General features: G+C 41.0%; 1 protein-coding gene across 5 annotated transcripts in view; it reads right to left on the bottom strand.

The window, feature by feature from the left end:
* Window positions 1-9,336: 9,336 nt before the first annotated feature.
* The window catches only part of BDNF (brain derived neurotrophic factor), a 54,899-nt gene continuing 36,838 nt past the window's right edge, over window positions 9,337-27,397 (bottom strand). For 4 of the 5 annotated variants that reach the window (XM_090263069.1, XM_090263076.1, XM_090263082.1 and 1 more), the window contains exon 2: window positions 9,337-10,732. In XM_090263069.1, coding sequence (XP_090119195.1) covers window positions 9,968-10,732 — 765 coding nt within the window. In that variant the 3' untranslated portion in view covers window positions 9,337-9,967. Of the gene's footprint in view, window positions 10,733-23,206; window positions 23,283-27,397 lie in introns of those variants that run through there. The other variant, XM_090263062.1, reaches the window with a different exon arrangement.

Below are 27,397 nucleotides of genomic sequence, written 5' to 3'. Positions count from 1 at the left end.
GGCTTCAAGTCTTTTATCATTTATTAACTGTGTGACCTTGGGCCAAGTTATTTAGGCTTGTGCGTTGTCAGTTTCCTTGTCTCTAAAATTACACCGATCTCGTGGTTGACATGGATTTTAGACAGCATGCAAAGCATCTAGCAGGGCAGCTGTACAATACAGGGCTGTAATACAATTGTCATTGCTAAACTCTTTGTCTTGTGCTCAACCTACTCCTAGAGTAATCACCCTTCCTGGGCTTCTTGAGTTGGATTATCTGCCTGCAGCCCATGGATGCCTCTCTCTAGATACATGTCTGTAGAATAGCGTTTACTCACTCACACCAAAATTCTGCTGACATCCAGTCCTCAGCACCTTGATTTTTTCTGCTTGATCTAGCCCCACTACCTAAGGGATCTGTTCTTGAGGAACTGGGGAAGCCAGGATAGCAAACTGAGTTCATTGTTTGGGTCAGTTCTAATCAATTGGTAGTCACTAGACAGAGCATAGCCTCGAGGGTTCTGAGGCTGAAACTAAGCTCAGCCAGGATTTATTAGTGGTGCTGGCTCTCTATGGGAGAGTGGGGAGAGATGGCACCCCTCTGTTGATGCTGGTGTCTGCCAGGGCTATTGCAGACCCCGAAACTGGGTCGCTGCTCTTTCTCTCCTCCACCAATTCCCAACACAAAATAACTGGGTAAATTTTTGACCCAGGGACGATTGGGCATTCCTGAATTTAGCAAATGGTTCCAGAACACTCACACAAAGCCCTTCTGATCTGCTATGAGGTTGAAGGGGTGACAGCTGCCCCATTTCCAGGTATTGGAAACAGCTGGCACAAAGCCCTAGAAACCACGCCCTGGGATCGTTCAGCAGGGCACGGAGCAGTGTTGTGTCAACTTTGGGAAGGGCCTCCACGCAACATGAGCCTCTTTGCCTGTTAACCCTTAAAAGAGCAGGCCAGTGTTCTCTTGAAAGTTAGACAGGGCTCCTCCTTTTGGATGGAAGCTCAGATCTTCTTAGACATGTAGCTACTTTCAATTTCTTTCGTTGTTATATTTGTCCAGTTTCACATTGTTTCAGATTTGCAGTGGTTAACAGAGGGGGTCCATAGGCAGACTGCACGGATTCAGTCCCCAACTCTGCTACTCACCAGTACTGGACCTCTGGCCATGTAATTGAACTGTGCCTTAGCTTCCTCATCTCTAAAACGTGGAGTAAGAATACTGCCACATGGACTGTGGATTGATTTGACGATTAAGTGGGTAAATCCACATAATGTGCCTCGGACAGTGCCTACTTGTAGTGAGCATTACCCATTATTATTTTGTAACGGGCTGGACAACATGCAGCTAAACAAGGGGCAGGACTTCCCTGACGTGCCATGGCTATTTTTAGAAATGTGACCGGGGCTCTTTGTTTCTCTTTCAGACCATGTGAGTTCATCCATTACACCAGGGTTTCAGTCATTTGCATTCAGCTAGGAGGGACTTAAGGATAATGGGCTTCATTTGGAACATACGGTCTGGAAAAAGAGGTCTTTTATTGTAGTGTATCTCCTTCTCCACCTGCCTAGGTGTGTGCAGTGGTCACATCTGAGCTGTCAAGGAGGATTACTGGTGGGTAATCAAGAGTTGCCTCTTTGAGTCTTCTAGAAAAGACAACATGGCCCTCTAAGCATCAGAGAATATTAGACAACAGTCTCTGCTACCTGTACTAGTGAGCCCAGCTTATCTCTGTCTGCAGAGGAAGTTTGCAAACATTTTTTGGGACTTGTCCATGGGACCCATCACTTCTCTAAGTGCTTTATGTGCATCAATTCATTTGATGCTCACAAGATCCTATGAGGTAGGTGATAATATTTTCTTACCCTCACTTTTCAAGTGAGGAATTTGGGGCACAGAGACATTAAGGAACTTTCCCATAGTCACACAGCTCTAGTAGCAGAGCTGGGGCTCAGACTCCAGCACCATTCCTCTTAAATACCACACCAGCCCGCCCTCTGAGAGGCGAGACATTGGACCTCAGGAAAAACAGAAGGCTGAGTCACCACCAAGAGAAGACGGGCATGAACTGAGTGCTGAAGCAAATTGAGCTAGAAGGAAAATATAGGTTTCTCAGACATTCAAGCCCAGAGGGCCAGGAGTAAGTCAAAGCCCAGTGGCTGGAACAAGGAATTATAGATCCTGCTATGCCAGGGAGGCCGGTCCCCACTCAGCATGGCCTTCCCTAGAGGTCTGCTCAGAGGTCTGCTGTAGGGTGTGGTGTTGCCATGACTTACCATGTGACACCCGTGTCTTTAAGGCTATTGTTTCAGAAAGAAGATACGTCTGGAATGTTGGGGACAGCATCGGAACAAGTTGAGAGCTGCATGTCCTTGACGATGCTAGGAAACCGAAGGAACTGAGATGCAACCTCTTTGGTTTATGACAGTTTCTGTAAACAGTGCCTGTCCAGGATGCACATCCTGCAGCTTTAGCCAGGTTTCCCTGACTCTGCGACTCAACAACACACTGGCTCTCCCTTTTCCAGGCACCATGTAATATGGAGTGACATAAAACACAGGCAAATATTGTCTGGCTCTGAAAGTACGTTTAGAGCCAGGGAGAAAAAGTTTGCACCATGAATCTTTGGACACTTTCCCCAATGCATTTTCTGCCTGGTTGTCAAACAGTTGGCAACATTTTCAGTTACATATGAAGTGAAAACCTTCCTTGGGGTATGTCCCCCAATTCCCCAACTTCCCATGCTGGCCCGGATGCCTCCTGATTTCAGTCTTGTGACAAGTGCCTAGTGGTAAGAGCAGCAGTGATGGAGGGAAGCAGGAAATACATTGTCAGAATGTTCCCCAGCCTTTAAGTGCTTGAGAAACCTCTTTCATCTCTTTCTTACTACCAACATTGAAGCAGGAAAAATGAAATGATAGACTCTTTAAACTGAAATTTACCTTCAACACCATTCAGTTCAGTTTCTTCCTATGAAAGACAAGGGCTGGAGGCTGAGATGGGAAATGGCTGGGCCAACCTAGTTAATGGCTGAACTACAGGGACTCCTGGCTCTGAGGGTATGCTCGTCAGAATTCAGGTTGCCATATTGCTTAAGAAATGGGTAACTTGGACACCTTTCAACCCAGCCCATAAAGTCTTCAGATGGCGTTTGCAGTGCCTAAAATGTGCCCACACAGACATACACATACACATGGAGATGGAATAGGGGTGGGAATAAATTATTTAACTGTCCAACTTCCAGACACCAGTTCCTACAATCAGGAAGAGGTTGGCCACAAAGACTGGAGAAGCCCATTGAAATACAATGGGGTCATGCAGGCGGGCTGACCCTAGGACTCCTCTGCTGGACGTTAATAGATTATTTCGGGGAGCTTATTTAATTTGTGACCAATAGAGCTGTCTTGCAGAGAGGACTGTGTTGGCAGGTGCAGAGCCCAGCTCCCCAGATGGAATAATCTTTTCCTTATTAAAGTGCTGCATGTTGCTTCTCATTTCTTGCAGTAGTTCCAAATGTGCTGCAAATGACTACATGCTCTGAGTCCTGAATCTACTACTGCGGTAGCTTTGAAAGGAAGGGAAAAAGTTCCCTATAAGCTGCAGTGAGCTTTCCTGGCACACGCATTTACATGCTTGCTTTTAAATCTTCAGTGCTCTCTCCTAACACTGAGCACTTGCACCAGGGAACACCCATTGTTTACTCTTGTGTTTTTTGAAGAAACGGAAATCTAGATAGTTAGAACCTTTCCAGGGCCATGGAAAGAGATAGTGGTGTGGCTGGAATCAGAACTCACAATTCCAATTTCTTGGGCTGCCCTATCTTGCTGTGATTTAGAGCACATGGCAGGCTGATTGTCTGCTCCTGTTAGTCCAGTGAGTCTCAAACTTGAGCGAGCATCAGTCCACCTGGAGGGTTGTTTAAAAGCGCGGGCTGCTGGGCCCCAACCCCAGAGCTTCTGATTCATTCAGCAAGTTTAGGGCGAGGCCTGAGAATGTGCATTTCTAACAAGTACCTGGAGATACTGTGAGTACCACTGCATGAGTCCGAGTTTTCTTGCTTCTACCAAATAAACACTGCTTGGTGATCTTTCGGAGCGCTCTGTTGTTCGATCGTTTTTGTTTTGTGTCTTTTTCATCACCCCTCCCTATACATTAAATTTCAATTTAGAAACTTTTTTTTTTTTTATATTAGAGCTCAATGGAGAATGTATCTTGACTAAACATATTTGAATGTGTACTGCAGTACTTGATAATGGATTCTTGCAAAATGTGAGCACTTTAAGCTAAACAAAAGTATTTCCCCTGGGTTCAGCCATTCTGTGCAGACCAGCTCCTGGTTTCTAAGGAACCATTTGAAGAGAATATCGTACCAAAGTGCAGTGTGCTGCAGAGCATCCTTAGGACTTCTAAATGTAGAACACACACCACCACCTCAGTCTCTCTACCAACATTTCTTTGGGGGGTTGTTTACAAGCTGAAGACATGCCCCTTCCCTATCCACAGTGTTTTGTGAGGGGTACGTTGGAACAGGACTCATTTTTCCAAATAAGAAGTACTTTTGCTTTGCCAGATATAAAAAATATTAGCAAGCAACACTTAACTATATAATGAATGCAAAGGCCTGCTTAGTGTGTATGTGTTGGGTGGGTGTGGAGGGGTGGGGGTTCATTAATTGGGGAACCAGTTTTTACAGTTCCATGCTTCTGACATTACCAAGCATACAGAATTGTTATTCAGACAATCAAATGCCAGCTGGGAGCTCCTGATCGACTGTTTTGTACCTAGTAAATAACTAGAGGGGCTGAAGTAAATGCCTATGGAAATCCTACAGTGTAACATAAACTGCCTTTTTAAAAAATGAGGAATGTGTAAAATCACAATATTTTTCTGTTACTATTTTAAAATGTTCCTCAGGCAATTTCCTGATCTGTTCATATATCTTAAAGCAATGAGATTCCCCTTTTGTTCCCTCTACAAAGACTTCAAATGGTGGCTAGAATTGAGGAAGTAGATGGAGATACTCAAAAGACTTGGGATAGATGCACAAGTGACTCATTTATTAGGTAGAATGTATGTAAACACTAGTTGGTTTGGAGTAGCTGCACCTACTCTAGTCACCGAGTTTGGCTTTTCAGTGGGGTTCACAAAACCAACCACCAATTAGCTTAATGTAGACAACTCTTCTTCCTCCCAAACTAACCAACTAATGAACCAGCCTTTAAAACAAGTTAAAACAACACATAGCTTTTAAAAAAATGGCTGCGATTCCATCACTAATTTTGTTGTTCAATATTTTGAGGTTGGATCAAATCTACAGATGACTCTTTCTAGGCTAAATCCTTTATCTACATTTATGTAGATATATTGTTTCTTATCCCAATCTTTAACATTCCTTATTAACAATGGCTTGACAAAATGCAGCCATTTGCACTTTAACTGATTTATAGAACAGCCTTGATGTGAGAATATGGAGAAGACATAAATGTTTTACTTTAGGCATCCTGCCTACTACTGCCCTAGTGCTGACTGAACTGAGAGGGAAAGTCTGAGGCCTCTGGTTGCAGTTCATAAGGTGTTTAACATTTTATCCAGTCTAGCAACCACTTAAATGGATAAGGAATAATTTAACATTCATCCATCCTAAAATTTAGTTCCCATTCTCACTCAGAACTGTGATAGCATTCATAGAATTAGTACAGCTAATAAAAGAAAACTTCATAGACGTTGCTAACAACCACAGAGCTTTATCAATACATATGGTGAAAAATAGGTCAAAACAGGTTTAATCGATTGTACCAATGACTAGAGTACAAGCTGACTACTCCCATTAACTTCAACTTGGTAAATTTAATAGATGCATCCTTTTTTTGTTCCTTTGACCTCATCTTCTAATGAAAACTTCCTTATGTTTACCAAATTCCTTTGACTTCAAGGAATTCAGCTGTTGCATTTTATTCTCATTTCTTTTTACTCAACCCCTGCAATAACCTCTTAGTCTTCCTTGACTATGAAAATTGTTTAAGCCTGAAGTTTACCAAAGTTCTAATTCCATTGCTGGGTTTATGCTTTGACTGGCAGTCAAGGATTTCACTTATTTATTAGAGTACTTTGCAAACTTACTGGGTAGATTAGGATTGAGTAATTCACCTCATTCGATCTGTTCTCCATATACACAACACAAGTCAAATTTGTTATGACTTCCTTGATCCTTATTTATAAGACAATACAAGAGGAAACCATGTGTGTATGTTTGAAATAGAAATGATACATTGCACAGATATAGTTCACCACGTTCTGGGATGGGTTGACTGTTCAAATGGGGAGTTGGAAGAGTAGGAACAGATGCTTTTTTTCCCTTCCTTAATGGCTCTTTCTCTAATTTAAAATCCTTCCATTTATTTCCCTAAGATTTAGTGATAACTTTAAACACTTTAACTAAATTACCCAGCGGCTTGGCAGCCATCACAGAGGCAAATCTTTTTAGAAATCCTAGCAATCTGTTAGATTGTGGATACTGTGATATAAAATCTGTGTGGTTCCATGTACAAAAATTAAATCAGTGCAATGGATACAAATACATAATGCAAACGGCACCATCTCCAAACTGAGAGTGTATGACCTGCCTCTAAATATTGAATTTCTATATTTTTTTCAGTCATTGACTTTCTAAATTTGGGCCAATTTATCCTCATTATCTCTAAGTAAACCTACTTTGATTTTTTTTTAACAGTTATTTTATAATCAAATAGAGCCAGCCAGCCCTGGATCCTGATGTTGCTAGGATACATAGTTTGGTAGTTGATGAAAGTATATTACTTCAAAGGGGAAGACTTTCAAGTGTCCTAGAAAACGACACTCCAGTCTTCTGCTGTGGAAGACTGGCCCAATCCTAGAGCTTCTTGGAAGCTCAGACTGCAGGACTGGCCTCCCATGCTTTGAAATAAGCATCCTCTCTGGAGGGCTGTGCAATTGCTAGACAGGTTGATCTTAAAGCAAGGAACACACATACTTATAATAAAACATGTTTTCATGTTTGTTTTACAGTGAAGAGAAAAAAACCCGGAACCCCCAGATTTTATGTACTTTGAAAATATATTTAAAAACATTAAAAATTCTATATTTAAAACATATATTATATGTTAATTAGTACACTTAAATAGAACTTGTATTTACAATAGGCTTCTGATGCGGTTAAGTTTTAATGCCAATTTTTTCAATAACATAATTATATAAATATACTAAAATACAATAAATATTTTTTTTGTTTTACATGGTGAATAATATCTTTACCATAGAGAGAACAAGGCCACAGACATTTACTTACATTTTCAATGGGAATCACCATAAAAAAGCAACAGGCCCGCTGCCATGCATGAAACATTTCTGCCACAAAGAGACCACAGCAAGACTTTAAAACAAAATAAAACAAAACAGAACAGAACAAAAATGAACAGCAACAGAGAAATATTTTAACAAAATAAATCTTAGGTCAACGTAAACCACCAAACATGTGACTGTGATGTATCTTATTGGGTAAGAGAGAGCCACTGATCACACAATTGCTGAATGTCTCGTACTCGACCCCTTAACAGATCTGGCCTTTGCAGCACTTTGAGATGGTGATGGGAACTTTAAAAAAAAAAAAAAAAAAAAAAATTTATCCCTCAAAATGGAGCTGCAAAAAGTTAACATACAGCAGATACTCCCAGTATTCATTACATGTTAAAAATAATTACAAAGACAATATTTTCAAATAGTACAAAACAAACCTATGCTACATAAATTCTTTCTTCTTTTAATGAAAGGTATTCAGATGGTACAAGAGATAGGCTCATTCTAAATGAAAGACTGAACAAAGACAAATCATTTGCTGATGGTATCTTCATTCCCTGGGTCATGGTGGAAATCCTCTTTTGCTTATCCCTCACCCAACTAAGATACAGCAATTTCTTGAGGCTTTTTGATACCCAAGGACACTGGTCCAGGACACTTTCAGATTTGGACAGTGGGCTGAATGGGTGAACGGGCTTAGCCCTCATTTTCACCAGGGTCCATTTTTCTCAGGACCATTATTCCAGGTTCCCAACGTGACTTCTCCAAACCCAAGATGGCAGAGGTGAGGCAGGGACTTTCTCCATGAACAGACAGAATGGGCAGGAAGTTGCTGTGGCCTTCACTGGGAAGCAAAAGCTCTGTCCTGGCCTTTTCCATTGAGCAAGGCCCCTTCAAGTCTTTGGTGTCCTAGATGTGCAGACACCTTCCCAAAGTCTTGTCTCTGGACAAGATTTTCTATTGGTAACCTCGATCATTCAACCTGAGTTTTGGGGTCTTTTCCTGTTCCCTTCTCCCATACCAAAAGTTCTCAAAAGACAAAACCCTGGTTTCCTCAAGTCTAATTTCAAAGCAGTACGTGTTCAGGTAGCAAACATCTTGTATCTCATTGCATCAATCTCATAATCACAATGCCACATTTGGTTCTGAACCTGCTCCAGGCTAATCCAGCTTCATGCAATTATCCAGAGGTGGAGGGCGTCAAATCGGCTTGAGCATGGTCCTCCAGTGAGAACCTCTTAGCACAGTTAGATAATGTAGGCACTTAAAGCGTGAGGTCCAAAGCAACTTGACACGTGTCATTCCAGAGCCACTTCGGAAGGGTCCTTCAGAGGCCTCCCTTTTGGAATGTCTCAAGTACCATTCCCCACCCCCACCTAGACCTCAGGATGGCCACTCAGAAATTCCTCCTGCACCACCCCAAAATAATATGTTAGCTCCACACAGCCTCCATATGGCTGTTCAGTCTCATTTCACTGGCAGTGTGGGCTCCTGTTCTGATCTAGGCATTTCTGGGTCCATACGGAACTCCATCTTTTGCTTGCAAGACAGTTTTAAGCCTTACCATGATTTACCCCAATTGTTTACCTCTTATTTAAAAAAAAAGTCTTTATTTTTATTTCTGGGTTGTTCTATTATCATCTAAAAAAAAAAAAAAAAAGAAATCACCATGCTTAGGAGTGCCACGATGTGACAAGATTTGTTCCTCATTCATAGCAGTGGTAAAATATTTCAGAGCATAAAACTCATTTTTCTTCCTTAGAAGAAAACAAAACAGAGGGAGCCAAAGGGGGTGGGGGGAGAATGTTCTCTGAGTACATGTAGATCTTTGCGTGAGCGCCTAGGAGGTACGCAGTGGGAACTGGAGTGAGCACTTCATTCAGTTGCCTTAATTTTTTATTCACTTTCCAGTCATCTGATTGATATTGCAAACATCTTTACAACATACAAATGTATCTTTTATCAACCAGAATATATATTGAAGGAATTCTTTCCCCATCCCTACTCCCTGTGGGAACTAAAGAAAAAAAAAATAAAAAAGAAAGAAAAAGAAAAGAAAGGAAAAACAAACAAAAACAAACAAACAAAAAAAACACAAAACAAATGAAAATATACCCCCATCCCCCATCCCCTAAAGCCAGTAAAGCGATGACAACAGCACCTTGACATTGTTTTAATTCCAACGCTATCAGAAGTTTAAAAGCAGTAAAACAGATATAGTACTAACAAGAACAAAGATACTTACTGTCTAAAATGTAAACGGAATGTTTTGGTTCAAATTTTTGTTGCTGGGTTTTTGTTTGTTTGTTTTCTGAAAGAGGACAGTTTTATTATCAATTCACAATTAAAGCAGCATGCAATTTATTATTTTTTTAAATTTTTTACGTTTTCAATTCTTGGCAACGGCAACAAATCACAACATTATTGAGGAATGTAATGCAGACTTTTTAAAGTTGTGCGCAAAATGACTGTTTCCCTTCTGGTCATGGATGTGTCCAATAAATAGATTGTAGAACCACTGTACTGTATAAACTTCATTTATACATGCAGTTCATAAAATTATTTTTTTTCTTAACTGAATAATTTACCCTGTTATGTATATATACAAATAGATAATTTTTGTCTCCATATAATCTATACAACATAAATCCACTATCTTCCCCTTTTAATGGTCAGTGTACATACACAGGAAGTGTCTATCCTTATGAACCGCCAGCCAATTCTCTTTTTGCTATCCATGGTCAGAGCCCGCACGTACGACTGGGTAGTTCGGCACTGGGAGTTCCAATGCCTCTTGTCTATGCCCCGGCAGCCCTCCTTCGTGTAACCCATGGGATTGCACTTGGTCTCGTAGAAGTACTGCTTCAGTTGGCCTTTTGATACAGGGACTTTTTCAAGGACCGTGACCGTCCCGCCCGACATGTCCACTGCAGTCTTTTTATCTGCGGCGGTGACCCACTCGCTAATGCTGTCACACACGCTCAGCTCCCCGCGCCGGGCCGGGTCAGAGTGGCGCCGGACCCTCATCGACATGTTTGCAGCATCCAGATAATTTTTGTATTCCTCAAGCAGAAAGAGAAGAGGCGGCTCCAAAGGCACTTGACTGCTGAGCATCACCCTGGAAGTGTACAAGTCCGCGTCCTTATTGTTCTCTTCATGGGGCTGGACTTTCTGGTCCTCATCCAACAGCTCCTCTATCACGTGTTCAAAAGTGTCAGCCAATGATGTCAGGCCTCTGGAACCCACCTTGGGCCCACTCACGCTCTCCAGAGTCCCAGGGGTTCGAACACCCGGGTATGCCAAGCTGCCTTGTCCTCGGACGTTTGCTTCTTTCATGGGGGCAGCCTTCATGCAACCGAAGTATGAAATAACCATAGTAAGGAAAAGGATGGTCATCACTCTTCTCACCTGGTGGAACTGTGGGGGGAAAGCAGAATAGGACATCAAACTGGTTAGGGCTTTCTTTGGCAGGGATATGATGCCACCCATCTGATTATAATTCTGGGCCATTCTGCAGGGTCAAGGTTTTTTTATGGATCCGTGATAAACTCCAGCTGCACCAGACACAAGTTAATGTCAGTAGCGTGTGCTGCGTGGTTTAATATAAACCAGAGGTGTGCAGTGTTTTCTCCGAGATTTAGCACATGAACCCGACATTAGATGGCATCTAAGCAAGTGACTCCCAGTGTTCCTCCTTCCTCTCACTGTAGCAGCTTTATAAGTTAAATTTTTAATGTCAGAAATGTTACTAAGCAACAGCTCTAGGTGTAATTGTAACTTCTTTTTCAAGTTAGCAACATGGTCCTAGTGCAGGAGTGTGTGGCCTGGAAGGGTCTAAGTGGGCCTTTCTGGTCATGGGATACCTAGGCATGAATAGCACAATAAAACTGAAGTCAGGGAGCTATACGGAGCCTTTTCATTGACCTTTTTTCTCCCATAATCTATTAGAGGACTGGCCTCGTGTCATGAAGAAAGTTTACATAGAATCCGGGGCTCTCCCAACCCCAGCTCCAATGTTTTCCTACTACACCTGGGTGGTCACAACTGAAAATGTTTTGCTTATTTCCAAACAGAAATCATTTTCTACACATTGATTTTAATGATGTGTCTGTGCCTGGGGCTGCTATCATGAAAACAATGTGTTTGCTTAAGAGAGAACTGGAAAAGTCAGCATTAACAAGTCACTGAAGTCAAGTTCGAATGCCTCCCATATGAGGATGCACATTTATCTCCATAAACTCTCTGAGCCCCTCACGCCTTAGCTTTTCTGGCTCATATACAGAACCCATCTAGGAAAGTGCAGTTTCTCTTTTTATTGGAAATAAGGCCCTCTGTGTGTGTGTTTGTGTGCGCGTGTGTGCATGCTCTGAGCTTATCGTGCCTTTAAAAAGCGGAGTGGCATTTTGCATGTTTGGAAATAGGCAGCCAATGCTTCTTTCTGTACTTTTGAAGTTTCCTGGGAAGTCCCTTAACAGTACACCATAGAATTAATCTTTTCCTGTTTGCCAGAGGGTTGCTTTACTCTAAATTTGGCTCTACATCTACAAGCATACTCTGGGAAGCCAATTAGAATGGATGAACAAGCAAAATGAAAACATACCTAGACCTTCGCCCATTGTCCTTTACAAGATTACAAAGGGTCCTAATATTTGTGAGGGGGGGGGATAGTTAATTTTTACGAACCAGGGGTATGGACTTGGGGGAGATTGCTGGGGGAGGGGGGTGCTGGGTGGAGGGGAGCAAGGGGGAGAAAATTGGAACTGTTGTAACAATATAATCAATAAAAAACATTAAAAAATAAAAATAAAAAATAAAAAAAAAAGAAAACATACCTAGAGACCAACCCAAGGTTACCATCAGATGACGAAGAACTTCAGAATCACTTACCTGAAGCATTCCTGCAGCCCAGATATTCTAACTTTATTCCTACTCTCAGATATGAAGTATGGACTTACGAAAAGACACACATGTGCCATACTTGGCACACACACACTGTGCCAATCAGTAGGAAAAGGGACTGTTTTTCTGTCCATGAAGTGTTACTGAATGGGAAGACGACCTGTCCCCAGTCATTATATCATACTGCAGAAATGGCTGAAAATTCTGGTCTTGAGAACCTAATGTCTCTGCTCTCCACTTTTACAAGAGATCACATTTTCTACCACTAACAGACTGTCATTATCCCCACACATTGTCACCAGCATGTTTCCTTATAGATTTACTCTCGCTTTGCATGAAGAGCCAGCATGCTCAGAACTGCCCAGAGTCCACAATGGTCTGAGATTCGGAAGGGTGCACCGGTATGAATAAAACACGGGTATTCATTCTGCTAATATCTGGACTCTGATGAATGTTCTGGATTCTGCACCATCAAAGAAATGGATTCTCCAAGGAGGTTTCTATTCCTGGCAGGCAGTACTTACACCATTGAATGAAAATCCTTTCTCCTAATGTTGCCAGTCCAAATTAAAATAACCCAAGGGACACCTCTAATGTAGGTCAATGAAAGGAGGCAAATTTAGAATATTTTCCTCTAGCCATCTCTAGCACCCTGGTAGAGATTTGCTATGATCAGCTTTCTTTTAATATATACTTCATTAAATCTTAGATCCCACATTATTATAAAACATAGCATTTTATGTACCATGAAGAAATAAAAAATGCAGCCAATTAAACTGTTGTTCACTCTATCACTTAGAACTGTTATTGTATACTTACTGAAAAGTTATTTTAGATTTGGATACATTTCTCACTTGTAACTTCTGTGCAGATGTAATAAATAAAATTAAGCAAAATAAATTGGTAAAAACAATGACAACTGCGACTGCTGTGGAGTCAACAAGAGCAATAAAGTGACATGAGCTGGAAGACATAACCCCAAGTGAGAGATGCTAAAGAAAAAGAAAATGTGCATCTTAGAATTAATGAAGCAGAATAATTTAAATAAGTATCTACTAAGTGCCCACACTAACTGTTTAAAGTGGCCCAAGGTATGGAGGCATCTTAAACTACAGAGCTGGAAAATTGTTTTGTTATCACTAACACAGTAATGAGTCTTTTTTTTCCTTCAATTTTATTTTTTTAATGAGTCTTTTCATGATACTTTTCTTAATGCTAGACTTAAAGAAGTTTATCCTTCCCTTCACTAGTCTCATTTATCTTTGTATGAATAACATTTTGGTTGAAAAAAATAGTTCGTACTTTACATATCATTTCCTCATCAGTTCCAGAAGCAAATATTTCAGAGGGACAAATAGCATCTGAATAAATACTACTTGGCTTTTATCCTGAAGCCTAACATAGGCATCCCTCAAAGCACAACATCTGCACAGATTTAGTAATTAACCACCTGGTGGAAAAGCGCAGTCCCAACCCCAGCCCCCTCTGAGTGAGGCTTCTTCAATCTGCCTACTCACTTACAAGGCCTTAGAGTCAAGTGCATCTATTACCAAACCCATACTTTTTGTCAGAACAATGCTACTTCCTAACTTTTCTGTTTCTGGCAATGGTTTCTTGATACTTTGGGCCACCCAAGCCACAGGCTAGAAATCTGGAAATCAAGTGTGATGACACATTTCTTGGATAGTCTTCAAATCCAGTCAGAGGAGAGATCATGTTCATTTTTCCTTTAAAACATTTCTCCTGTCCATCCTTTGCACTCTATCCCACTGCCATTTCCTTGGCTCAGTTCTCAACATCTCATTGTGTGACTCTAATGTCCTTCTGATGTATCTGACATCCTTTCTGTTCCATTTGACTCTAATAACCCCTGCTTGCCTAACTGTTAGGCAGGATAGATAGCAAACCAAGGTAGGGAGGGAAAGGGAGACGTGTCTCACCCATTAATTCAGCAGTCCTGAACCCAGTCAGATAAGATGGCCAAGTGTTCTGAAAATCACAGGAGAGACCATGACAAGCACAGGAGGAAGGGACCCTTTGAAAATTTCGTGTGTATCATTTCCACTATCTGGGAAAGGCAGTCTTTGAAACTGTATGTTAATCCCAAGGGCAGAAGAGAGGAGGCGGGGCAGCCTGGAAGCTGGCTGCAAGCATATAACTCCTAAAGCCCCAGTGGGCAAGGCACTCAGACTAACTGGGTGCCTGCTTGCAGCTTTGTGCTCAAGTGTATTTCATAAATCAACTGCTACCTCATTTCCGCTCTATGTTTTGACTCTTGCCTGAATTCATTTCTCATGAGTGAGTCAAGAACTGAGGAGGGGACGCCCTCTAACTTGGTTGGGTCTCACCAGTAACATAACCACTGTTTTCTTACCGTTCTCTTACACAAAACCTTACAATATTTTTTTCTCTCTACCAGATCAAACATAAACTCTTCTATCCCGTATTAAAAATTTGGTCTCACCCCACTTAGCTAACTCTATGTATATGAGGTCTGTCTGGAAAAAGTCCAACCATCAGTAATATAATGAGAATGGTTTGCACAAAATCGATCTAACCTGGCAGCCAAGGAGAGTGGAGTGCAACGCACATGCGCGAACAATGATGACTTCACTGTACTAGTCAGTGGGGGCAGTAGACACCATTGAGTGAGCCTGTGCACTATGTGGCCATTACATTCAAAATGACCGAAAGAGTAGAGTAACAAATATACATCAAAGTTTGCGTAAGGTTGAACATTCCTCCACAGAAATTATTTAGATGATTCAGAAGACTGCAACTATGGGCAACGTGATTGCCAACTTCATCAGGAAAACACGCCTGCTCATGCATCACATCTCGTGCAGTTTTTTGGTGAAACATTAAATTACCCAGGTGACTCAGCCCCCTTACAGCCTAGATTTGGCGCCCTGCAACTTCTGGCTTTTTCCAAAACTAAAATCACCTTTGAAGGGGAAGAGATTTCAGACCATCGTTGAAACTAAGGAAATTATGATAGGGCAGCTGATGGCAATTGGGAGAACTGTGTGAGGTCCCAAGATGCCTAATTTGAAGGGAAGTGAGGTGTCATTGTCCTATGTACAATGTTTCTTGTATCTTCTTCAGTAAATGTCACTATTTTTCATATTACATGGCTGGATACCTTCTGGACAGACCCCATATTATTCAGTGCTTCATTTCCTTAGCTCTGATCAGACCAAAATCCTTGAAGCCCCATATACATTATTGCCTACAAGTGACTTATTCCATTCTCTTGGCCAACTCCTTTCTTTCTATCTGACTAAATCTTGCTTATCCATCATGACCCTGGCTCAAATAGCCAATCATATATGCATACCTTCTCTAATTACTCCAGTACATACTATCCTTCTGCTCCTCTCAAATTCCACATTACATCTCATTTAGTACTTCATTCCCTACTTGTTCATTGTTAACTGCATTTGCTAATGACAGTCAGTCTTCCTTGGAAAGATAAGCTCTCTGAGGGAAAAGATCATGTCTCCCATAATGCATAACACAGAATAAGGTAATAGTACTGAGTGAAAACTTACTGATGAGTTTATTAAACCATGAAAAAATACATTCATGATGTCATTTGGAAACAATCAGTGAACTCACTGAAATTATTAGATCAAGTACAGGCTGTGCTAAACCCAAATTACAAGCTCTAAGAAATTAGATGGGAGGCAATTAGCAGCCAGGAGCAATCTCTGGAGTTTCTCTAATAGGGTAAAACTTTACTTGAATAATGAAACAAATAACACTGAAACATACCAACTGCCCCTATTAGTTCCTGTGCCCAGAAAAGACTTGGACAGTACACAGTAATAATCAAAACAGTAAAATTTGGAATTTTCAGTCTTTTAACTGCCTTTTGAAAAATTGACCTCTTCAATAAGAGTATATACTGTATTAGGAAATCATAAAAGTTTAAGAGCTTCCAAGACAATTCTTATGTTTTAGTCAAACAGCAAAAAAGAAGCTGCACAATATTGCTAAGCAGATTGTTAGTTTATATATCTGTTTATACATAATTAATTCATTGGTGCTGTGTAATTGTGCTCCAATGCTTATAACAGTGTACAATTGTAATAGTCAATCACATCTTTAAAATGTTAGGAAGGTCTTTTTAGTCCAACTCTCAAAAATTAAATGTGGTATATAGGGCTAAAAAGAAAATCAATAAAGCAGGAATAAAGATTAGTTTTAAACATGACTCACAAGTCTTAAAGCTTCAACCAGATGACTATCCATGACAGCATATTCTCCTGCCACAATAAAAACTTGCATTTGTCTAAAAGACTAGAGAACATTCGCAAGTATTGCTAACTTGGTTGTTACAAGGAGACAGAATGGGTATTGTTTATCCCTATTATACAGATGGGCAATTATGGTCCAGTAAGGTTAAGTAACCTGCCAGATACCACAGAGCTAATAGGTCATCTGACTTCTTTTCTAAGCTTTTACCAGCAGGACACACTCTCAATTTTAGAATATTCAACCACAAGGAATAGACAGAGGCTATATTACAAAGGGTGGTCAAAAGAAGGAGTTTACACAATATGGACAGTTTTCTGCTGTTGTGTGTATCCTGGGGCCTTACTTTCTAAAGGCAGCACCATTCGGATATTACTTTTTAGTATTGGATTAATCATGACCTCTAAGGCCATTCAACTTTAAGGCTTGATTACTTCAGCGAATAGAATTTTACACAATACAATCTTCCTCTAAAAACAAGCTTTGGAAAACTTCAGACATGTTAGAACCAAACTTCCATGACAAAAGTTAAGAAGGGGAACCAAACAACAGTATGGCTATTTCAGGAATACAGAAAATAAAATGTAAAGCTTTATCCCCAGTCCCTTTACATTTTGTGAATGAACATGCAGTCAAACACAGTTTAAAGATATGATGTTCATCCTAGACAGTCCTATAAGTAACAAGGATAACGGTAATATTGAAGGAATTATCAGTTAACATCTAATCCCTAACATACAGATGCAAACCTATCAAAAGACCACCTTAATGAAATCTTGCAAATCAATATAATCTTTAATTTGTGTCCAGTTTAACTATGCACACACATTAACCTTACTTTTATTTGTTCACTCATCAGACATAGAATCTACTTTTCAAGTCTTCTAGTGTAGAGGGAGTTAGGACATATATGTAAGTAACTAAAATAAGAAGGTAGAAGCAACCCAGCAAATAATAGATGAAGGTCTATAAAGAGAAAGAGGTTACTTCATGTTAGAGAATGAAGAATGCTTTGTAAAGAAGAGTGCGAAGGCTAGAAAGCATTTGAACATAACTAGAAAAGATGAGTGGAGGGACCACACTTGGTTAAAAGCATGGAGGTGGGTAAGCACAGAGTACATCTCTGGAGAGAAGAGTTCTGGCGTGAAACAGAAATAAGAGTGAATAAGAGTCAGATTTTGGAAGGCTCTGAGAATGATGCTAAAGAGTTTGGACCCTGCCTTACCGGCAGAGAAGAGCTGATGAGAGTTTGCGAGCAGAATGCTTCAGAAAGCCCAGTTCATCACCATGTGTAGGAGGACCCGGGAGAATGATAAACTGGAGGAGACAAATTAATTCCTTGAGTTTATTCCTAGTGGCTACTGAACTTTAAAAATAAATATTAAGTAGTTATTTCAGTGTGGGGTTGGAAGTAAGGGCCTGGATATATCTCTAAACTTAATCAATCAATTCATTCATTCATACATTCATTCATTTATTTTAAGGCTGAAGTGAGTTACAAAAAGCAACCTTGTTAGAGGAAAGTGCACTGGGCTGGGTGGTCACCAGGAATAAGGTCTGGGTTGGCCAAAAAAATAGCATGGAGGAAGGTAAATGGAAGGTGAGAATATAAACTTTCTTTCTAATTATTATTACACTGAACTTGGATTCCACTGCTCAGCACTTTTAATTCAAAGATCTTCAAACACTTTGCAAATATTAAGTAATTAAGACTCATAGGACCCTGGAGGTGTAGGTAACTATAATTACCCCCATTTTGTACAAGAGGGAAAAAGGACCAGAGTTTTTAATCAACTCATCTACTCTCTGTGGTTCCCCTGATAGAACAAGGTCAGAACCTCAGATTCCAATGGAAAACTAGGCCTTCAACTACAGGCACTACTTTCTTCCATCCTTCTGCATTATTTCTGTCTTATTTTCCCATTAGCTATATATTGCTTAGTCAAGAAAACTAAAAACAAAACAAAAACACTTCACAATCCTCAGAGAAAATAATCGGTAATTGGAATCCATAAATAAAATGGGGGGGGGGAGCTTAATGATCATTATAGACGTTCACCTACTTACCTGAATGAGCAGCCAATTGAAACCAATAAATATTTCAGTAAATGTTCTCTGATAACGCAGCTGTTTCAACGCTTTAAAGGAAGTGCCTTTAAAAATGTAGTTTTTAACCATAATGTAGTTTATGTCCAGGGTATCCCATTACACTTCCTACGAAACAGTCTTTCAGACCAAAGTACTCTCTGGGCCCCTAGTACATTCACCGTGTTGACACTTGCAGACGTTACTCTGCCTCACTAAGAGTGCCAGAGAAATTGCTGGTTCTCAGTTCAGACCCACAGTGATACATACATGTAACTGCCATGAAAAAAAAGTATATTTCCCTGAATTGTTAATTTGATAGATAAATTTATGTACATCTTTAATAGAAAGCACTATAACTCTAGCCCTTTATCAACCCCCTGTGTTCCCCACCCCATACCTGAAAGAGTAAGGATTTTTCTACTGGTTGGAAACCTACCTTACCCAAGAGTAAAATTAGACCATATTCTCTATTAGGATAGGAAATGGGTAAAGTAAGCTGTAATGATGGAACAAATTTTGGAATAAAAGATAGACAATATCTGGCTCAAAGACGAGATTTGTATAGAGAACACCCCACCTGGCTTTCCAATCCCAGGCACAGCTGCCACTATCCAAAGGTCTCTAAGTGCTTCTTCCATCATTCTTTCCTAGGAAACCTACTGTTCTACTGTAACTAAGGAATAATCCCTGAAAGCTAGAGCCACCCAGAGCTGGCAATCCTATCCATGTCTCCACCTTCTTCTCCGCTTCTTCAGAGTAAACGCTGCCCAAACAGAGCACATCTCTAGTCTATAATAAGGAAGTCTTAGCATCAAACATATACAAACAAGTCACTTGCATATCAAATGAGTAGATTGTCTAAACATGTTTTTTAAAATATATTTTAGAACTACTATTTTGTAGATTACAAGAACCAAAGGGAGGTTAGCATTCAATTAAAAAGCTTAACCTCTTTAATTAGAATGGTTTTCTTTAGAATTCCAAGTGGGATTTGTTATAATGAACAAGAGTAAAGTTCAGATTTAACAATGTTCTAACTACTAAATTGCTAAAAGCAACAGATTATCAAATTTCCATACATGGTAGACTGTAATTTTAATTTAGAAGTTACTGTCTACGTGGTTCCATGAAATTTCAGTGAGACTTAGAAAAATTATCAAATATTCATCACATTTAATGACAGGAGCTCATGTCTACAGCTACTGTGAAATCAAAGGGGGGGGTCCTATAAAACAACAATAACTCTGGAAACAGTGAACAGGGAGAAACAAACATCATTGTAGCACAGGCATTTTTAAATTTATTGATTTGAGGGAGGGAGGGAGGGAGAGAGAGAGAGTGAGAGAGAGAGAGAGAGAGAGAGAGAGAGAGAGAGAGAGAAGCATCATTTTATTGTTTCACTTATTTACACAGTCATTGGTTGATTTTTATATGTGCCCTGGCCAGGGACTGAACCCACAATTTCAGTGTATTGGGAAGATATTCTAACCAACTGAGCTACCCGGCCAGGGCCATTTTAATTGCATTTAAACATACAGACTTTCTATTTATTTTTTTTTAAAAATCCAAGAAAGACATTCATTTTATACAACCTAAAGTGTCAAGCTTCAGGTAATTTCTTGAATGTTACATTTATAAATTAAGTGTACGAGGGGAGACCCTTCCACCCCCAAAGACCCCAGAATCATATTCTGGAGGGCAAGCCCCTTGTAGTACAGGCTTCCCCCGCTAGGTGGGCATTCTAGGAACCCATCTGTATCAGTGTACCAGACAGCATTGTTGTGAGAGGCTGTGTTCAGCTCCTGCGAATTTTTTTTGAAGACTCTTTCAATGCGTTTGCCCATTTCATGATGGGTGATTTACGAGCACACCTGCCCGCACTGCACGGAGTGTTCAGCAGTTTTTGGACCAAAAACTGCATGAGCCCCTTGCTCTACCCTCCCTATTCACCGGATCTAGCCCCGAGCAACATTTTTTTTGTTTGTTTCCTCAGATGAAAAAAGTCCTCAAAGGGAAACGTTTTGCCGATGTGGAAGAGGTGAAACAAAAAACAGTAGAAGCACTAAAAAGCATCAAAATTTATGAGTTCAAAAACTGTTTTGAGCAGTGGATAAAAAGTCTTGACAGATATACTGCATCAAAGGAAGAGTACTTTGAAGGTGACTAAAGTTTAAACATGGAAGGATAAATATACAACTTTTTATAAATAAATGCCTTTTGGGGGGGGGCCATTGTATTAATGCAATTCAAATCTGTTGCTAAAAATACTACAACAATAAAAAGAAACTTACAGGGCCTGAAATAAGTGTCAGGAAAGGTATATATGGATAACCTTCCATCCATAAAGATTAAATGAAACCTGCATCTCCAAGTCTGATCCCTGGACCAGCAGCCTCGCCTAGGAGCTTATGAGAAAGGCAGAATCTCAGCTTCCCTTCTTCCATCCCACCCACCCCATCCACTCAGTCAGAATCTGCATTTTGACAAGATTCATATACTTCAAGGCGATTCATATACTTATAAAAGTTGAGAAGCATTGGACTAAATGATAAAGAGAAAGGAAACAAAAAGGTGAAAGTCAAACTTAAATACTGTGGTACATTTTGAGCATACCATAAGCTTTCTTTCCTCCTGGGTTCACCTTGTTTTATTGGGACACTTATTAGGTAAGAAAAATATTTTTGCTTTTGTAACAGCATTAAGTAAAATCTGGGTTTCCTTTGTGTCCCCTGTGGCTTTGGCTTCTATTGTGTTTATACGTTAAAGAGCAGGAATAACCTGTAAACATGATTAGTTGAATGAGAATTTATAGAATACTACTAATCTAAATCTGGACTTCCACCCAATCACTAATTTTATCTCAAGGCTACAAGGCAAGGCAAGTATGATTGGCCTCCCTGATCAATCACACAGCTTAGCAACACATAGTCAGAATCACACTGGCAATGACACAACCAGCTACAGTAGGGGGGCTGATTCTCAGGCACATTAATATTACTTGCAGCCAGGTGTCTCTGACCCTTATGAGTTCTTTCTATCCTGAAATGGTGAGACAGAGGCAGGGAGAACTGACTCAGGCACTCAGTGGAGATTCTTTGATTTCCAGACTTGTCCTAAAACAGATTCACTTATCCCCTATTGAGTACCATGAAATTAAAAATAAGAAAAACGAAAACTTACAAAATGAAACAGAAGGAGCAACAACAGCGACAAAACCCTACGATACATTAGTGTAATTATGAAGCATCAAAATCCCCTCTCCAACCCTAACCTGCCTCTCCAGGCAACCCACTCCTCAGCTGGGTTCCAACACTTGGGGATCAAGACTGAAGTACCCAAAATGGTAAAAGAAAAAAGAAAAAAGGAAAAAAAAGCTAAATTTCCAAAGAAAAGTATAATCACTTTTGAGTTGAACAACAGTATGACGGAGTTGATGGGGTAGTTCCATAAACAGAACTGGAAACTGGTCAGTAAGCTTTGCACAAGCTAGTTTCCAAACACCAAGAAGTCACCAAGCTCACTAGTCCATGTAAATGACTCCTACAGGGTACCCTCTTAGCGTTGCTACTAAATCATTTACAAGTGGGTAGAGCTGAGATGACACAGAACACTGTTTTCCCAGGCAGCATGCCACGTATTATTGGGTTCCACCTTGAGTCCCACATAGTACAGATGTCAACACAGCTAAGGGACTGACCCCTCCAAGTCACAAACAAGGCACACCTACACTAACAGGAGGTGTTGGAAAGCACAGCAGAGCACTGTCTTCAAAGTTCCTGGATCCAGGAATAAGCACACTCTGTACCAAAAAAAATAATAATAACAATAAAATAAAATAAACAAATAAAGCAAAGGTGACACACAGCTACATTCCTTGTCCCTAAGGGGAGAACATGCGGTAAATCTCTTGAGACCAGAGAATGATGGGACTCCCCTTTAAGAAGTTTGCCATAATGGGGAGATTGGGACTATGCCAGAAAAAGTACAATGAAAATAATAAAACAAGACAAAGGAAGAAAGTTAAGACCAGTCTGTCCCATTTCAATCTCTTTTTTCAGAATTGGCCACTTTGAATCAATAGGTTGCTTTCAGGGTGTTGCCGGACATTCTGAGTCCCTGCCACGAGGTGCTGTGGGAGTTCTGGCAGCTGGGAGCCAACACCCACTCGACTCCGGCACCACGCAAACACACTCCTAATGGACCCCAGAGCTGTGGTAAGGCATGCCCTTCTCAGTTTTTCCACAGATGGTGCTCCTGAAAATTTCCGTGGCCAATGTATTCCTGTGGTTAATTAGCTACCTGAGCAATTTCCACTATAGAAAGAATATCTGCGCATAATTAGAAGTAGGCTCAAACTGGAAGGCTTCAACATCATTAATTTAGAAGGGCTGAAACAAGAACGCGGTGGCGAATGCTCACCTGATGAAGCGACCTCTCTAGACTTGACCCTATCCTCTGAAGGACCTGGAACATTTTAATTTACAAAAGCAAAGGAGAGGTGAAAACAGGTGGGGGAAGGGGCAGAAGCTGGAAAGGTAAGTTGCTTCTAGAGACCAAATGATAGCATTCCTTTTAAAACTCCTATCAAGAAATCCTAGGGGAAAGATAAAATTAGCGAGAGGAGGCTATTAGCTCTCTGTTGCTCACCTTGCTGAGACCATTTTCAGGAATCAGTTTGTTAAATTCCACTGAAGTGCAAGTGCACACACCACAGCCATTCTTCTGTGATGCAGAGTCATAGCACACAGAAGCGTGTGGGCAGATGCCAAAACATGTGCAGACACGCAACTCGTTCTGTAGAAACGCAGTGTTCCGAGCATTAACAAGGATTAACCTGCACACATAAGAGAAAACTGGTGGTTCCACACATCTAGCCGTCTTTTGGGTTATTTTGCATTCAACTCTATAATTTCTTTTAATTACTTATTGTAAAGCACAGGAGAGTGCTGCTCGTTGTTTGTCACTTAATGCAGGGGCAAAAATACTTGAATATGTTCCGCCACTCACGGCCCTACCCCACCCCCCAACTCTTCTAAGTGTCGCTGTTCATCTGAATAGCACAAGTAAGTCAGTTTCCAGGCCCTTGTGCATAATGAGCCATGTGGACCCTATTCAAGAAACTGGCCGTGCTCCAGAGCTACTATAAAATACAAGGAAAATATTAACATCTCAGATGACAAAAGATCCATATGGCTGGTCAGAAAATATCCACATCACTTAAGCCAATAGCATGCACCTATCTGGAAACATTCAATTCTGTGGTTCTACAAGCATCAGGGCTGTGAGAACATCTGTTTGTCTCCATCCCTTTTCACCAAACATTGATTCCTACAGAAGATATGCAAACTCAGAACACTAATGTATTTAGTCTAAGCAATGTAGCGAGGGCTGTGTTTCTACACAGCATCCATAAATAAGCACAGCATTGGTGGTGGTGGTGTGCATAGAGGGGATTTTGAAAAATGCTTCGGGAAGCTGGATATGTAAGTAATATCAAACATCTCTTTGTGTTAAAAATGATTTGAAATAATAGCTAATATGTATTAGCTATGATGTAAATGATCTAATTATCCAGTTTATGGGGATGGCTGAGGCTCAGAGAGGTTCAGTAAATTACCTAAGACCATACATCCCACATGTGGTAGAAATGGAATTTGAACCAGGGCTGACTTCCACACCTCCTTCCACATGGGGTCAGACGTGGATGTGGCGCCCTATATTTTGAGGGAGGTCCGCTTGGCAGAGATATCCCACAAACTTTATGCACAAATTATTTATTTAAAGCAAAGCCCCATACAATCATTGCTGATGGCAGTTTGTTTCCACAGAGGTTGTATATAACCCTCATGTTTCTACTTTACTATCCTCTTCCCAGTATTAACTATTTCCTCAAGGTACTGACCAGGCATGCATTTACTTAATAGGGCATAGTGTCAAAACTACGCGTGAAGGCAATTTGTTTGAAATGTCAGGACATTTCTCTCCCCAGAAGATCTCTTCGGGTACTGAGGCAGAACCACATGCTGTTCAGATCAGTAAGCACAATTGCCAAATATTGTGTCACCGTCATGTGAGTAAGAATGATCTCAAGTGACAAAAAATCTTTCTTTCCATACCCCAATCCAATCTCCTCAACGTCTGCAGGGTGGGTCCCCTAGGCCACCCCACCTGTGACCATCTCATTTGTCCTGTCACTATTATTCAAGAATAGAGATGAAGGTCTGAGATGTGAGTAAAAGAAAGGTATGGCGAGACCTCGAATTTATCCTGAGGAAGAACTTCAGACAGCTAGTTAGGACTGCGAAGGCAGAACAGATGGCCCAGGGCGTACAGAGACCACGCCTCACAGGCTTTGTCAACGAGAGCCATCGAGTCAAAACAGCCAAAGGAACAAGGGTCATGGAGTGGGGACCTCACGTGGGTTTTCTGCCACCAAACTGGCACCCAGAGGCCCTCGGCATGAACAGCAAAGGCAAAACGGACCTCACAGACGGACTGAGTGGATGCGAAGCATATACCTGGGCTGCCATCCTGCGGGTGGGAGGCGGCTAGAGGATGATGGCACAGACGACAGAACACCGTGCCTCTGCGCACAGTCGGCCCTTGGGAGAGAGCAGACTTCTAGAAAGGCAACTGCAAGGAGCCTGAGAACAAAACTGGAAAGGCCTGTTGGGAGAGCCTTCACAGGTATTAACGAGAGAAAATGTCTGTCACTGGCGTGTCAGCCAGCGCCTGGCAGTCCACCCTCGTGCCCAGGAATGATTTCTGGTGAAGGGCAGACACAGTCATCAGGGCCCCTCCCCAGGTGCAACCGGTCCTGTGAAGAGGAGTGGCCTTCCCCTTTAAAGTGGCCCTGTTGAAAATCCTATGAAAAAGAACGCCCACTTGGATCACAGAATCATCCTTCCTGGCTCCACTGAGCACACCTTTCTATGCACTGAAATTTCCTTCTAAACAGAGTGTCCCGTCATCAAAAAAAAAAAAAAAAAAAAAAAAATAAGGGTGAAAATCAATCTTTTCAATGAGAATGGTAAGGAGGTATATGAAGATGACCTGGACTATATGCTTTTCAAATGTGGAGATGTTATCTAAGGTACAAATCACGTTTTTACAGGGTACCCTATTTGTACAGTGTAGGAAACTGCCTGGCAACTTTAAGGGAGAGAAGTCCGGCACTATTGCATCACAGTTACATGTTGACACTGCACCCTGATAGTTCTAATTTATCCTATCAAGTACTGATTACTTCATTATAAATCTTGGGGAAACCTTGGCTGGTGTGGCTCAGTGGATTGAGCATCGGTCTGCGAACCAAGTGTCGCTGGTTCGATTCCCAGTCAGGGCACATGACTAGGTTGCACGTCAGGTCCCCACTTGGGGGTGCAAGTGAGAGGCAACCACACAGTTATGTTTCTCTCCCTCTCTTTCTCCTTTCCCCTCTCTCTAAAAATAAATAAATAAACAAACAAACAAATAAATAAATTATAAAAAAAAATCTTGGGGAAAGTGCAAAATCATTCTTTAAAAGAGCATCCCCTCGGGTATAACAGTTCAAGTTTAACAAGATTTACTCTGTGATTTGGAACATACCTCTTGACCCCAGTCCCTAGAACCAATGTCAATGGCAGGGAAACAAGCGTTGAAAGTCTGGTACACAGTGCACTGTGGTGGTACAACTTCCTTTTCTGTTCCAATAAACATCGTTGCGCTCTTTAGATCTAGCATTACCGGTTAGGTGAAAATGAATGCCTGCTCAACTTTCCACTGCTGGAGGTTCTAAAAGTGGCAACGTGGGTCCTTTCCATGTGTGTCACTAGAGCTGGCGTATGCCTCTGGCCACAGGAAAGCACTATTTCCATGGGAGCTAATGGCTGCACCTGCTGCTGGGACAGTCCAGGATGCCCACGGCAACCGAGGGGCAAGGTCAGACACTAAGACGCACACTCATGCATTTGTCTCCCATTTCTCCCCTTTCGGACTAACATGCACTGTTGGTGAGGCTGTGGAGAAACAGGCATCCTCATACGCTGATGGTGTGAGGACAAACTGGTCATACCGTGTGCACACAGAAGGTAAATAATTGCAATGAGATATATAATAGCAAAAAATATTACAAACATTCCAGTTTCTAGCTACAGGAAAGCAGATAAACGATAGTACAAACTTGCAGTAGAATACATAACTGTAAAGAGCAGGTTAGCTCCCATATATTGAAATGAAAAGCTCTGAGAAATATATTGGTAAGTGACAAAAGGTGTGGAACAATGTATGTATGACACACAACCTTTGTTTATAAATGGGGGGGTAATGGGTATTGATATTTATTTGTATTTCCATAAAACACACTGAAGGGTTCACACGACACTAATAAAAATAACCACGTAGAGGTAGAATATGTTGGATGGGGAAGTGGGTGAACAAGACGCAGGTGGGACAAGATTTCTCAACATAGACTTTTTACTACTATTTGATTTTTAAATCATGTAAATAAATTAACTATCGAAAAAAATTAAATAAAAAGGACCAAATTTTAAACAATGTTTAACCCAGTGCCTCCACTTTTTGCCCCAAAGACTGTCCCACGCTGCTCTAAGCAACAGATGCTTGAGAGATTTACACCAGGCCCTTTGCTGCGTGTCCTGGTGGTGGCTACAGTCAAGAAGCCTGGTGGCTGCCATCTCAACTTCTGGGACATTTCACTGGAAGAAACCAGTACAAGGTAGGACAGATGGGTACAGAAGACAGTTCCTGGGGCTGGGGGCTGAAGACTTGAGTTTTGGTCTGCCCTTTCCCACTTGCTGTTAAGCTGACCCTCTGAAATGGCTGATAATCAGCCAT

The sequence above is a fragment of the Furipterus horrens genome, unplaced genomic scaffold (genome assembly GCF_987537825.1).
Source record: "Furipterus horrens unplaced genomic scaffold, mFurHor1.1.pri manual_scaffold_2, whole genome shotgun sequence".
Taxonomy (NCBI): Eukaryota; Metazoa; Chordata; class Mammalia; order Chiroptera; family Furipteridae; genus Furipterus; species Furipterus horrens.
Note: the sequence above shows the minus strand (reverse complement) of the source record. Positions and strands in the feature narration are given on the sequence as shown.